Source organism: Gopherus evgoodei, chromosome 19, assembly GCF_007399415.2.
Source record: "Gopherus evgoodei ecotype Sinaloan lineage chromosome 19, rGopEvg1_v1.p, whole genome shotgun sequence".
Classification (NCBI taxonomy): domain Eukaryota; kingdom Metazoa; phylum Chordata; order Testudines; family Testudinidae; genus Gopherus; species Gopherus evgoodei.
The window spans coordinates 14,025,629-14,040,264 of NC_044340.1; the positions used below are offsets into that span (position 1 = coordinate 14,025,629).

The 14,636-nt window shown below is 40.4% G+C and overlaps 1 protein-coding gene across 6 annotated transcripts in view; it reads right to left on the reverse strand.

Annotated features, from left to right (window-relative positions):
- Window positions 1-625: 625 nt before the first annotated feature.
- SORL1 (sortilin related receptor 1) overlaps window positions 626-14,636 on the reverse strand; it is a 98,057-nt gene continuing 84,046 nt past the window's right edge. For 4 of the 6 annotated variants that reach the window (XM_030538111.1, XM_030538109.1, XM_030538112.1 and 1 more), the window contains exons 40-48: window positions 13,439-13,535; window positions 12,259-12,443; window positions 10,878-10,997; window positions 10,610-10,774; window positions 9,649-9,823; window positions 8,968-9,074; window positions 7,620-7,812; window positions 7,067-7,279; window positions 626-5,819 (exon numbers count right to left, since the gene is read on the reverse strand). In XM_030538111.1, coding sequence (XP_030393971.1) covers window positions 5,752-5,819; window positions 7,067-7,279; window positions 7,620-7,812; window positions 8,968-9,074; window positions 9,649-9,823; window positions 10,610-10,774; window positions 10,878-10,997; window positions 12,259-12,443; window positions 13,439-13,535 — 1,323 coding nt within the window. In that variant the 3' untranslated portion in view covers window positions 626-5,751. The other 2 variants (XM_030538110.1, XM_030538114.1) reach the window with 2 other exon arrangements.

Here is a 14,636-nt window from a genome sequence, read left to right on the forward strand (position 1 = left end):
ATAGATGCTCACCCTCTCCATTTTTTCAGATATTAGGGTGCAGTGGCCTTGTGGGGGGGTGGGGAAAGGAGAAAGCCAGTGGCTTAAGCTCCTTGGGGCAGAAACACATCTTCTCTTTTTATACTGTGCTTGGCACAATGGGGTACATGCATCACACGAATGTGCACATACTACTGTATCACAGCTCATTATGGGTGAGATTCAGTGCTGTTCACTGTATTTTAAGCCCCAAAGCAGCGTCGTCAACCTCAAGAGTTCAAAAACCATAGGTCAGATTTCCCAAAAATCTTGACATTGCCTTGAAAATCATGAGTTTTTGAGAAATTAATGTATGATGTTCTTTAGAGGCCATGTTTACAAACATATCTCTGTAACCACAAGGGCTAGAAACTTATTTTTTAAAGGAAAGCTGAGAATCTTATATAATCATATGACTTCAGGAATTGAGACTTTAAGGAAAACAAATACCATGAGCCTTGTGATTAAAACCATGAGAGCAGGGATCACTTAAGTGAGAATAGCTGGCATGCCACAGTGTGTCAATTTCAGACTCTGTCATTGACAACTCCTGTTTACAAAATGCATCCTTTAAAGTGTAAAAAAAAATTTAAAAAGTGTTCAGAAATAGCATCAAACACATTTTTATTGTACTCCAAAAAATAACTCAAGACATGTGTAGAACAGATTTTTTTAACATTCGTTTTCTTGACTCAATTTTTATTTATTCAGTGAAAAAAGTTTGACATTGAAAGACACAAAAATCCTTCAAAACTGTGCAATAAGATACTAAAATCTGCAGCAGAAATCAGATGACTGAAAAAACAATAGAAAAGCAATTGAAATGATAAATGTCTAAACATCACTTTAAGAGCTTACAGAGGTGAAGCTAATGCTGATGAGAATGGATGAGACAGATTGCCTATACTGGGTGCTGAAAGTTTAGAATGATCACTGGTTATATATATATAAAAACCCCTTGAAGTTGGCTCTAGACGTGAAGAAGCTCTCTGGTCCAAGGTTACTAATTCAATTATGCCAGTCACATTCTGAAGTCCATTTGAAAGAGATGTGGAATTTGTGTAGGAAAATATTATTCTTGTCTTTCTTGAATACAGTTTCTAAAGTTGTACTGACAAATCAGCTACATCTTTCATTAAACCTTTTGAGGTCCCTGTAAATAGATAAAAACATGCTGATTCTTTCTGTGTGCATATGTGGGCACAAGGCTGTACTGTTTTGGGAGAATGTTTAGCATCCTAGAGACTGAAGCCCCTTTGTCCACAGAGCGTGATCAGTGGTGGAGCAAGGTATGCCTGCCTCATGAATGTTACTTCACACAAGTCCTAGAGAAACCTCTCTAGGTCTGAGAAGAAAGTTCAGTCTCCGTGACTCCTGGCCATGTAGTTTTAGATTCTGAGTCTGGAAACAGTTTTACTAACTAGTGCTGTGTTGTGGATAGGTTTTAATGTTGTGGCTACCTGTCTACCGAGAAATGGACAGAGATCTTCCAACTCATTTACCAAATACTGATTCGTGCTGGATTCAGTCTGGTGAAAATTCCATTAACCGGTAGTACCATTCTGCTAGAAAGCCAAGAAGAGTATATATGAGTTTTGGTAATCAGGATTTTCATGATCCTACATATATAATATATATGACTGCGAGATCGAAATCTCTTCATGTGCCAGTTCTACATGCAGAATGTATACTGCAGTTAGTGGAGGTGCTACGTATGAAATCAGTGTAGTATTTTCAGTAGACAGCTGAGTGCAGATCACCATTTTATGAATGAGACTTTTGCTATACAGGGAACTGAAGTAATTTGTTCACGGTGAAGGGAAACACTGGACTTGGTTTCATTTTCCTGAAGGGGCCCTCAGATTTCAAAATAAGGAAATTTTCACTCCGTGCATCTGAAGAAGTGTTTTTTACCTACGAAAGCTTATGCCCAAATAAACCTGTTAGTCTTTAAGGTGCCACCAGACTCCTTGTTGTTTTTGTGGATTCAGACTAATACGGTTACCCCTCTGAAGTTTAGGAAATGGTGTCTCCATGTATATTTCACCATATAATATAAAAAACCAAAGGGCCAACACGGTTAAAAGTTGTTGTCTTTAGTTCAAATGGACTTAAGAGTGCCAGCTTGCTTCTAACGTGTGTTGTGAACAATAAAACAGACTCAAATGTTCAATCAGGGTTAAATAACTAGAAGTCACCATAATCAGCGTACAACTGACAGCCTTTTAGCTGAAGTATTAAATAGTTTTGTTTTGTTACAGTAAGGAAAAGCCCAGTCACCTCTCAACATTTAGGGTAACAATTCGCTTCACATTTCATAAAGCTACTGAAACAAAACAAGAACAAAATCTGGATCTGTATTATGTGTACCATATTTACAACAACCCCCGCCCATATCTGTGAACAAGATTCTGTGCTTCAAAAGTTCATAAAAAATATACAATTTACCCATAACTGCATCGATCTTGCTCATGCTCCCCAGAACTTATTTTCTATTTATATAAAATACACTAGCCCTGTAAGGCTGCTTTGCCAACAGCACAGTGGTTATTTTTGCTGTAAGGGAAAGTTCTGAGGATTGAGGATATTTCTCCATTACAGCACTATTCACACAAGGTGAAATTCACCCCCAGGAGAGCTCGCACAAGGTGTATGACCTGCTTAAGTGCCATTTAAACCCTTCAGCGAGCAAAAGCAATGCTTAAGCAAATGTGCAGACCCAATGCCCTGAACTTCATGCCACACACATTGCATTAACTGAGGCACTGTTAACCAGGAGTATTTTTCATTTGCAACAAAATGTTTCAAACTGGAAACAGTCTATGTTTTGTACAGCTGAGAAGTGAATGCAGTGAAACCGGACTAAGTGACCAGAAATGATCAGTTACCCAAGCTGAAGTAGGTCTTTAACTTCAAAAGTTTGAGAACATCAGACTGAGGAATCGTCATAGCGTATTTAAAGTGGCCATGAGGTTAGTTATTGGAGTTGGTCCTTAGTGTGTGTTTCCCTATATAGGAACAAAAGACAATAGGCCAAATTCTGCTTGCCTTACTCAAGTGAGTAGTTCTACTGAAGTCAATGGGACTGCTTAGATGAGTAAAGGATACAGGATTTGACCAACGTCAGTGTTCTATAGACACACACTCACCCCTTTTGAGATACCGTTATGCTAATTTTTTTAGTGATTGTGCAGAAATATCTGTTGAATAAGAAATAATAACCACATCCCTGGGGTCTCTTTCTTTCTTTTGGCCATTTCCCCACTTTTCAAGTACTGGAATCTTTCAATAAATCTAGGAATTTGTCACTCAGGGTCAGATTTTTGATCTTGGGTACCCTAGTATAAATCAGGAGTGATTTCATTTACGCCACAATTTGCTGGAGTTACTCAAAAGTTGTATCTCAGAATAGCATCTGGCCCTCAAACTATGTAAGAAAAGCAAGTCACAACTCTACAAGCTTAAAATAAAGAAGCGGTGTCCACAAAATCCCATTCAATTCTGGTTCCCCAGAAAAAAAGATAAGAAAAAGAACCAATTTGTCACTTGAGAATGACACTCTGTCAGTAGCTGAAAATATATTTAGTATTTCTTTAGTGTATTGAACCATACAGAACTTCTACTGTTCATACATTTTCTTATTTGAAATTAAATGAACCACTTGTTTATCTAAACATAGTTGACCCTTCTGTTCTGACTCTATCGATAGGAAGACTGCAATTATATTTTCAAGTTACACAACAAAGATACTTTTGGTTAAAATAAAATATTTATATCATAACAAGATGACACATTATATTTTACTGGTGTAGAGCTGATAGGCTTTGCATATACCAAGTATATATAGATGTGATCCGTGAACACTCACTTACATCGTTTGCTCTCTGGCTGGCAAGTAGTTTTGACTCAGTGTGGTGGGATTCAAACTTTACTGTCACAAAGAAGCTAGACAATGGTACCAGATGTTTTTAACTGCTAACGTTTAGCTTGGTAGCCAATGGTGTGTCTACAGTAAGTGCATAACAGATAGTGGTCTGAATATATATGTTGCTTCTGAAGTTGAAGTTAAAACCACAGCTACTTTTAGGAAACAGCAATGAAGGAATATAGTATCGTTTTGTAACCCCAATGAATTCAGATTTTCAGATAAATATAGCTTCATAAAACTGTGGAAACCCTGCAATCAAAGCACTTTCTCTAGTTTTAGCTAGCATGTCCCCACCCTCCACCCCAGCTGCCCATCAATGTATTAGCATCTTAAAGAAGTTCAGTAGAGGAAACATGTTTGTCTAATTGCATTTGACAGCATGTATTGAAATGTGTTTTTAAAGACAGTTAGTGGTCACTTTTCCTGTTAGTTTCCAATTTTTGTCAATAACATATGTAACTAAAGGATCAGGCTGCAAACGAAGGGCAAGGTTAGCAAATCCACTACTGTATGTAACCCTAAAGCATTTAGGACAATGCTGGTGATGCACAGAACTACATGGACTGTAGTTCTGTTAGGCAGAAAGTAAGGACCAGAACTGAAAATTTTGGGGCTTAGGGTTAATCATCTAAATCCATGTTAAGGGCCAGATCTCAAACCAGTTACACACAAGTAACTTCACTCATGGGACCAGCACTCTGGAAGTCAGTGGTACTAACATGTGTAAAGTTACCCATGTGCACAAGAATTTGCACAATCTGGACCTTAATCACCTAAATTAAACACTAACTCAGCAATGTACTTAAGTATGTGCGTAACTCTATATACATTAGTGGTGACTTCCATGGAGAATATTTACGTGAATATTGGTAGGCACATACCTAAGTACTTTGACTGACTCAGGATCAAAAAGTGGCCTGATTGACTCTGTCTCTGAAGCCAGTGGGAGCTGTGGGTCCCCTTTCTGAAAATCAGGCCGCTTACATTTTAAGTCTTCAAGTAGATCTCACTTTAGGCCGGCAGGTCTGATTCAGGAAAGCACTGAAGCATAAGTCCCAATGAAAGCAATGGGATTTAAGTACATGCTTAAGGGTAAGAAATGGCTGAAGTGCTTTGCTGAATTGGGCCCTAACGTTTTAAAATTTTGACCCAGTTTTTTAATAATGGAGGGAATTAAAATTAACCATTTTTTTTTATTATTATTGTAGTAACAGTGATTGTGATACCAAAAATCTACTGCCGGGCAAGATAAAGTGGCGCACATTCTATACAACGTGTACAATGTCTTACGACTCTGAAAATCTGATCTAAAGCATATTTCCCAATAAATTAACACAACAAAAATACTTTCATATAAAACAAAGTCCAAAGGATTTTTTTTAACGTAAATGTAAAACCTTCAGGGACTATATTACTTGTCTCCCTCTCTCTCTCTCTCTCTCTCTCTCTCTCTATATATATATATATATAATCTCCTGAATTTTTTAAAATAAATTTCTTATTGTCTTAGAAAAATAAAAAGAGTAGCCAATTTAGTCAACAGAAAACATCTCACAGACTTAAAAGCATGCCCAGCAAGCACAGCCTTGTAAGACTAAATTAATGTTAAAACAAAGCAATTCAATTCTAAATCAACCTGGGTCTGCAGTTCACAGTTGATTACTACAAAGTGTATTTTTTTAATTATTTTTTGGCCCATATAAAAATAATGTATTGCAACTCAAAGTGCATTTTTAAAATAAACCATCAACTATTTTTATCAAATAAAATATTTACACCATTTGGTTTACAGTCAGAAATGCGCTTCATGCGATGACCATGGGAACATCATCTGAGAATCCAGTTATCATAGGGGCTTCGTCGTCGTCCTCTCCTGGAAAGTAAACAGAACACTCTGTCACATAGCTACAGTAGTTCCATGCATTCTAAGACCAGAAGGGACCATTATATCATCTCGTCTGACCTCCTGCATAACCCAGAAAAAATGTAGCGGGGCAGGCTAAGCAAGCGCTTGACCATTTGAGCCAATTTCCCATCCCTAACTTAAGTGGCAGAGGACAATTTGCTTCATGTTGTAGATTTCGGTTCAAACACAGCAGTTATGCATTGATAGGAGACCTTGGAGTAACAATAATAAAAAGCTGCTTATATTTATGTAGAACCTGATCCACCACATGGGATCAAACCCTACCAACAGACTTCAACTAGAACAAGAACAAATCCACAGAGAGTCATCCCAAAGCGCCCCTCCAGAACCCAAAATAGAAGTTAGGTGCCTGTTCTGCTCCCATTTAAGTCAATGGAAGTTCTACAGGAGTTGGATACAGCCTGATATATACACACACAGGAATTTATTTGCCACTGAATATACATCCATCTCGGGGGTGAAGGTGGAACTGGGACAATTTTGGCTGAGGACACTAAAGTAAACTCAGATTCTTACAGTGAGTGTTCTATGGGATCTGTAGTGTCCTCTCAGTACAAACATGGGACTAGATTCTCCGCTGGCTTCAACTGAGTTCAGTGGAATTATGCTAGCAGAGAGTTTGTTCCAGAGGTCTTAAACCTTTGAAGTGCATGGGAATCTTGTCTCCAATGGGCACAGGGTGGAAACCCCACCACAGTAAGCTGCATGCAATTCTCAATTTATCTGACTCGGAAGGATGAAGTGGCTGAGCTGGCCCTGTTAGGAGTTGAACCTGTGCTCTCATGTACTGAAAATGCCAAGAGATGGTAGATAAGAAGGGAGAAAGAGAATGCATCTGTCCATGCTCTGTACATCCTTCTTGGTCAGCGCTGTGCACGTGACTTGCCACGTTTGTGCATGGCTGAGAGGGCACAGTCAGTGGGGTTGCTCGCATGCTGTACAGATTACACTCTTCTAGAGGTCTGTGAGGGAGGTTGAGCCTAGAGCCAAGGGTAGATGGGACAGGAGCTGCAAATAATGCTGCTTCGGCCACATAAAATTGTGCGGCGCTTGGAGGCTGCTCCCTGAAACTGAAATGTGATCAGGAACTGCAGTAATTTCAACCACACAGGTCACTGCGTCAGGAGAGCTTCTGTGGATCCAGATCCACAAACCTCTCACAAAATTTCAAGACATGGAATAGCACTACTTACCTAAATCGTCACCAGAAGAGAATATGGCTGACCCAAGGCGGGAGCTGTAGTGGCTATTTGCAAAGGCAGTGAAGCTATTCTGCAGTCTTCTGTGTCTCGTGTATAATACAACAAACCCTATTCCCATGGTCAGAAGCAATAGGAATAATATCGGGACCACGATGGCAGCTACATCGGTGGATTTACCAGTTTTAGACACAGAGGCATCTTCACCTATGAGTGGGGAAAAAACCTGCCATTTGCAACTGCTGCTTTACAGTGTTCAGGTAACTGCAATGTATTCAGTTTCCCGAAGATCTGCCAGTGGAATAATGAATCTGCATGGTGTAAAATCACAGTAACATTTAAATCCTGCTAACTGCAGTGATCTCCTCTAGATGCCCTGTAGCAGAACACAACTGTAGATTTTATTAACAATATGATATTTCATTAAGTCCTGGGCCTGACGAACACACAGTAAAAAACCCACCAAAACAGCTTTTGTTTTTGTATTTAAAGGTTAGGCTTTGATCTTGTCTGGATGAAGGAAGAAACACAATGAATGAAAACATACCCGTTCCTAGTTCATCGTACAGAAGAGTAGCAGGCTCCCCACACATCTGTCCGCTATAAAGACATCGGGCCTGAACTGTGAATGAATAATTGTGGCCTATCTTCAGGTTGGAAATTTTGAAGAAGTTCTCTGTGGTGTTCCCAAGATAAGCTGTGATATTCATCGTGCTGTCAAACATGTGTATCTCGTAACCCTGATGTACGGGGGTGGAAAAAAACGCAGAGAATAAAACCCACGTCACTCAGTTCTTCAGCTGAATGAGCCCTGCCGTTCAGCGTTGGCTACTTCTGACACCCTTTTAAACTTCTTTTTGCTAGCGTGTTTAGCCCTGTTGATACCCCACTGACAGCAATAGTGCAAGCTTCCTTCAGGAAACCCTGTCAATAAGCTTCAACCCTGACCCGGAGAGACTAATCTGGAGCTAAGAGAGTTCAGCCTCCATGGATTACTCAGTGCTTAGCATCTCCCTGAAATTGCCAAAGAGGGAATGATGCTTTTGTGACATGGACCCCCATCCACTAGGAACTGAATTGAGAGCATCAGTAATTCACTCCCCATAGATCTTCTATCAGTCTTTAGATAACACTTTTCAAGCACTACTGTTGTGGTGACCTACAAGTGAAAGGCTCTGTGTCCTACTCCCATTCCCTTCAACAATTTGATTGCCCTATGTAGTAGACATTTTCAGGAGGAGGGTGATGTCCTCAAAAGCCAGTGGAATGGGTCTCATATCATTAATGAATAAACAAAGCTACCTGCACGCAGGAGGAATATCAGGAAAACTTTGTGGAATAGGATGTACTGCCCTTTTAATGATTTTATGAAGACACCCCTCCTAGGCCAATGTAACTCCATTCCAGGTTTTCCTTGAACAATACCTGTAGGATGGGGATCTGGGTCAGCGAGGGGGAAGAACTGGCAGAGAAGCAATCTGGAGTTTATTAAAAACACCAGAATATTGACTCTAGCTCTGAGCCCTGAGGGTGGTGTCCATAAGCAGGGAGGGTGGGCTAAGAACTTGCCTCTCCCTTCAGTTTATCCTGGTTCCTGGTGGTTCTAGGTCTTTCACCTCCAACAACAGGAGACAAAGGCAGGTTGGGTAAGAAGTTTACTGAACAGCTGTATGGTAGTGCTAGTGTGGAGCAAAGCATGCTGGGAAATAAGGGCGATACCTATCTATCTATCCGCACACAGACGGAAATGCACATACATACACAGACACGCACGTCAGTGTATTGTGGTCTCAAACCATTCTGTAAAACATCTTTCATTTCACCTCTAACCAAACCAGCTTCTTAGTTAAAAATAAATAAATAAAATAAAAACCAAAGCAAACTTTTGGACTTACCCGGCTTTCATTAAAATAACTTTCTTTCAAGGCTAAACTCTTCCAAAAAAGCAGAATATGATCATTTTCCGTTATAATTTTTAAGGCATCTGGTGCAGAGAGTGAAACTGCAAATGGGGAAAATGGGCAAACACATTACTTATCAATCATGTCTCTATTTTTAGAAACTGGAATAAACAAGCTCACCACTGAGAATTTATATATATATATATATTCAGCACTGTATTCTGTATACACTGACATGACACACAGGACCTGCACCATTGAAATCAACGAGAGCTTTGTAACTAGTATCAATGGGAGGAGAGGATACCTAGGAGATATTCTGTTTCCTCACTCTGACAAAAAGGACATTTTTAATTCCTCCATTTTAAGCAGGTGAAAAATTCCCCTGCCTGCCTCTTTTACTGACTGCCCTCTATTAAAAGGCTCTTTATTGCTTTCCCTGGGAGTTGCAGAGGCTCAGTATCTCTCAGGATCAGGCCTCAAGTATGGAAGATGGACTGGATGACATAGGAACACAGGAGTCTCATGCCAGATTAGATCAGCGGTCCATTTAGCCCTATATCCTGCCTCCAACTATGGGCAGTATTGGGTGTTTTGGTGAAAGGTGTTAGGTTCCCCTAGTTGACAAGCATGCTAAACCTGCCACACTATCCAATGTTAATACTCTTTCCTTACCTGTGGTAATTTTCATACTGGATTCTTTGCTCATGTTTCCAAGTTGAACAATTATATGGTATTTTCCTCCCGGCTCCAGCTTTTTAATGGTGTATTCCACTGTGCTGTTACGAGTTTTCACCTTGTAGATTTTATCTGTTTTTTTAATTAAATCTTTTACTGCGACAGCATACAGCTGCAGGGAGGAAAATGACACACAGTGAATGACAGAAGCTCCTACTTCCCATCTAGGGGCTGGTGATATAAAATGCCAGTTAGCACACGAGACTCGGGACAAGAACCAAATTTAACAAAGTCTTCTATGTGTTGGAAAATTGTGAAGCCAAGTGGGATTTCAAACTTCTTACAATGCATTATTAGCAGCAGATGGACCAACACCCCAGAAAGCTATTTACTGACCCACTAAATCTAGCAGCTGGGGAATAAGATAATTTTTCTTTTTTTCATGTCTGCACTTTGTGTTGTAGTTCAATGTAAAATATCATCTTTTTTGCAATGTTTACATTCAATTTAAGATACCAGTTTTACAAGGAGGATTTATAGCGCTTGTATTGTAAGATATACGATAGCAGCATCTCAGCTCTTTCATACCGCTTTTCATCATCAGATCAGCATTATCTCAAAGAGCTTTACAAACGATGTGAGCATCACTGTCCCCATTTTACAGATAGGGAAACTGAGGCACAGGGACGTGACATCACTGACCCAGCAGGCCAATGGCCCAGGGTCTGATTCTGATCTGAATGCCCCTTTTCAAATGCATTGACTTCAGTGGAGTTAGTCCTGAGGTACCCCAGAGCAAGTGAGATCAGAATCAGGACCACTAAGATGCGGAATGCTCTCCATTAGGAGAACACTGATCTTGCAGTTAGAGTGGATATCTCCCAAATAGATCCGAAAGCACTTTACAGAGTTGAGTATCCCTTTCCATCAGTGTAAGTCATGTGCGCAAAGGTATTACCATATCCTGGTCAGGCAAATCGTAGGGCGACTCCCACTTGATGACCGCAAATGTCTTTCTGGTGAGCACAGAATGCAGATGCCGAGGGGGAAGTCTATTGTCCGGTATCATCTTCACCACGATGTAGTCGGAAGGTGGTCCTTGGTATGGAGACATCACACGGACCTTAAAGTGGCAGCATGCTGGTTAATATCATGGCTTAAGATTTCAGTAGCAAATGTTAGTCCAGGCTGTATGTGTGCGAAGAGTGAACAGAAAAGCATCCTACCAGAAACAGGTACTGCTCATCCCTGTTCACGATCACAGTGATGTTGTGTAAAGCAGTGGTGGTGTTATAAGGGTTTCTATATAGTTCCAGGAACGATGTGGCATAGAAAACACCATAGACCTGTAGAGAAGAACAAAGAAGAGGATACTCAGCAGCTCTGCTCCGCAGCTGTGGGGGATATAACCTACCAAATGACCCAGACTGTGATTAAATCTAGGGTCATGTATTACTGTCTAGGATCAAAGAGGTGCTGGAAATTTAGCATGTGGCACAGCCTCCCTCCCTTTGAATCTATAATGTCCCATTGTCACAGCATGGTATTTTATTTTGGGGTGAAGGTGTTCCTGTGCTTTTGAGGAGACAAAAAACTTTGGTCCAGACCAGCTAGGGTCATGAAAGATCCCGTGAAACCTTTGATACATCAGAGGGAGTTAAATGTGTATATTGCAGTTGTCCAAGTTACAGCATGGACAACCACAGTCTGCCTAAATGCCCTAGCTGGGTGCTGCCTTCTTCACTCCCTGTCTTAACTGCTATGCGCTGTTCTGCCTCTGGTATCTAGCAAGGATGTCCATGTAGCATTACAAAAAACACATCCACTTTAACTAATCATATTCAAGATTCCATATGATAGTACGGTGAACTTAATCACGGCCAGTAGGGCAGTGATACTCAGACATCAGTGGTTCCAGAGCCAAATTAGTGATCAACATTACCCATAAGAGCCACCGTTGCATGAATTTGCTGTTTCATTTCCTATAGTACTAGATATATATACTATAGTACTAGATATTCATATTTAAATAGTGCGAAAGGGAAAATATTTAGCTTTTATTTTTTATATAATCTAAATATATATATTATTCTCACAGCAAAATGACTGACCAAGTATTATTAATTTTTATCAATTACAATTGGTTAATAACATAGAAAAAAGCATCCTGATTGGTTAATAACTTTGATTGATTGATTAATAATTAAATCACACAGTGTTTTAATATCATGTGCTGCAAAGAGCCGCAGGAGACACATTAAAGAGCCACTTGCAGCTCACAAGCCTCAGTCTGAGTATCACTGATTGAGAGCCAAGGGCCTGTCCTGTTAGGCGCTGTACAAGTATCTGAAACAAAGACAGTCCTTGCTCCAAAGAGCTTGCAATCTAAGAGGATACTTGATGTGATTTGCATCATTTTTCAGACATACGTTTTGCAGAGTCCATGGTGCAAATCACTATAAATGGTGCAAAGTTCACCATGGTTTTCCTAGGGGATGGGCCTGGCTGTTCACAAAAGCCTATCAAACAATTCTGTCCAAATGGCCTGAGATTCCAAGGCTAAACCGAAGACAAGTCATGACGGGTAAGAAAGGAATGGAGCCTTACGACGTTCCTCGGTCCAGTCCAGTTACACTCCACAGCAGTCTGATTGATGGCTTTGGCTTTGAGGCTTGGCGACGCAGGTCTCGTACCACTGGTCACAACATGTGCAAACGATAGAGGGCTGTCACCCAGTGCAGTCTTGGCCCATGCAGAAATTTCATACGGCGTGTGTGCTGTCAAATTACCCACTGAACAAGAAGAGAACATTGAGCCATTTGGTTAAGCGAATTATTAGTAATCACTTGGACAGTAGATGAATGCTTTAATAAATATTACTCACTAATACACAGTCACCTGGCCATTTGTTTTGTACGTTCATTCATTAGGTGTCATTTTTTAATACAGTTGCACCTGGGAACATGTCACTTAATAGAAACAGTTGTTTTATTGGGATGACAGTAAATGGCAATGATTTCTCCTTAACTGATTAGCAGGGACACATTGGATTAGCCTCAGTGGTGCTTTGACCCAATGCTGAGAAGGTACAAATTTCTAAGCTGCAGTCTTAATATGAAGGTAAAATGTTCAACCCAATCTGGCCAATCTGAGGTTTTAGACATCTATGTTGCTTAAAATACACCTGCAAATACTCATGGGGTGCAAAATTGCACCTGCTTTGCTCACAAAATTGTGTCCACAGGAGCAGGAGCCAGTGTCTGAAACTGTGGCTCGTCATCTGGCATTTTCTGCAGATCTTTTTTTTCTTTCGTTTCCACTTTATATATAATCCTGCCTACTTCCCAGAAAGATTCAGTTGTGTATTGGCGGGGGAGAATGGAGCCAGCAGCAGAGGCTGTGCTGAACTCTGCACATCTACGGGTGCATGTTCCCACTGTGGCCGTGCAGAGCAGTGCATGGAGGAATGAGGATGCGGGTTCACGACCGCCCCGCCCCACTGGCCATAACCCCGTGTAAAGGAAAAGGGCAGGGGCTACATGTGCCAATGTTGCTCTGAGGCTGGTTGCTTCATCCCAATTTACCTGGGGTTTTCCCAGAGGTCAAGGATTTGCAGCCTAGCCCTGAAATCCTTTGCTTACAGGAGTAATTCCTATTTACATGAGTAATCATCCTAAGTGAAGGACTGCTCAGTTGAGCCCGTGTTGCAGGACAAGCCCTGAACCCCCCAGTGCTAATCTGCTCATCGGGTGTCCAAAGGCAAGATAGCTCCAGCTAGAGGTTTTACCTGTTTGTGCAGACTTTTCACCATCTAGGAACAAAGTCCTTTTTTCTTGCCTGTGGGTATCGAAGGTCCAGAAGAAGTTCACGATATAATGATTCACCTGTCAAGGAGCAACACCACACAGAATGGATGAGCTCTTTGTTATGCTGTTTTTATATGCTGCTGAATGAAAGTTTTCAGTCTTCATATTGTATTTCCTATAACAACTAAGGATACTGGTGTAGTCAAAAGTAGAGCTTATTTACCCTCCCCTGGGTGTCTCAATCCATTCCCCATCTTTCCTCCCCTAAGGTTCAGAGGCACTGTAATGTGGGGGGAGAGCATCAGGGAACGCAGACTGTGGAAAAAAGGCTGAGTATTTTTAATAGAGCTGGTCGGAATTTTGGTCAGAAAATGTTGATTTGCTGAAACCAAAACTGTGTGCAAGAAATCGTCTGTTTCGATGAATCTCCCAAATCAAAACTATTAAAAAAAAAAAAAAAAAGTTTTGAAATGAAAAGTTTTTGATTCACTTTTTGATTCAAAGTAGCTTTATTTGAAAATTTTAGTTAATTTATACGTCTAAGTTAAAAAATAACAAAAGCTTGATACTGAAATAAAACAATTGATCAATCTGAAATGGGTTTTTCAGATTATCAATTCATTAATTTTTTTAATATTTTGACTTTTTTTCCCATCCCAAAACAGAACAATTCCTCCCCTCCCCCCTCTGGAAATCTCACTCTAGCAGGCTGGGAAAACAGTTTCCCTCTGATTTTCAGTGGTGAAGGCAAGGGGAGACTATTTTCTTTGCTGACTTGTTGTTATTTAGGATTCCAACACACAAATATCTTTCATACAATTTACAGCCCATGCAATAAGTGCAGGCGCTTTCGTTGTGTTCTATGTGAAAACTGATTATACAGGATAGAAAAAAAGCCCCACTTCTCTCTCTCCCTAGGGCTCATCTGAAACTCTCCAGGAAAAACCTACCTCAGGTAGACCTACCTTCCCATATGAGATGAACTGTATTAGCTCACAGCATAAAGGAACATCATTAATTCTCTAAATTACAAGGCATACATAGTTCTACCAGCATCCTCAGCATTTGTATGGGAGCTGGGAACCCTTTCATTACATGGTAAATACCAGACTGAAACAAGGTGCTTACACATTAAGTATTAAATAATTCTTAAAACCCCAAACCCTCAATGACAGTGGA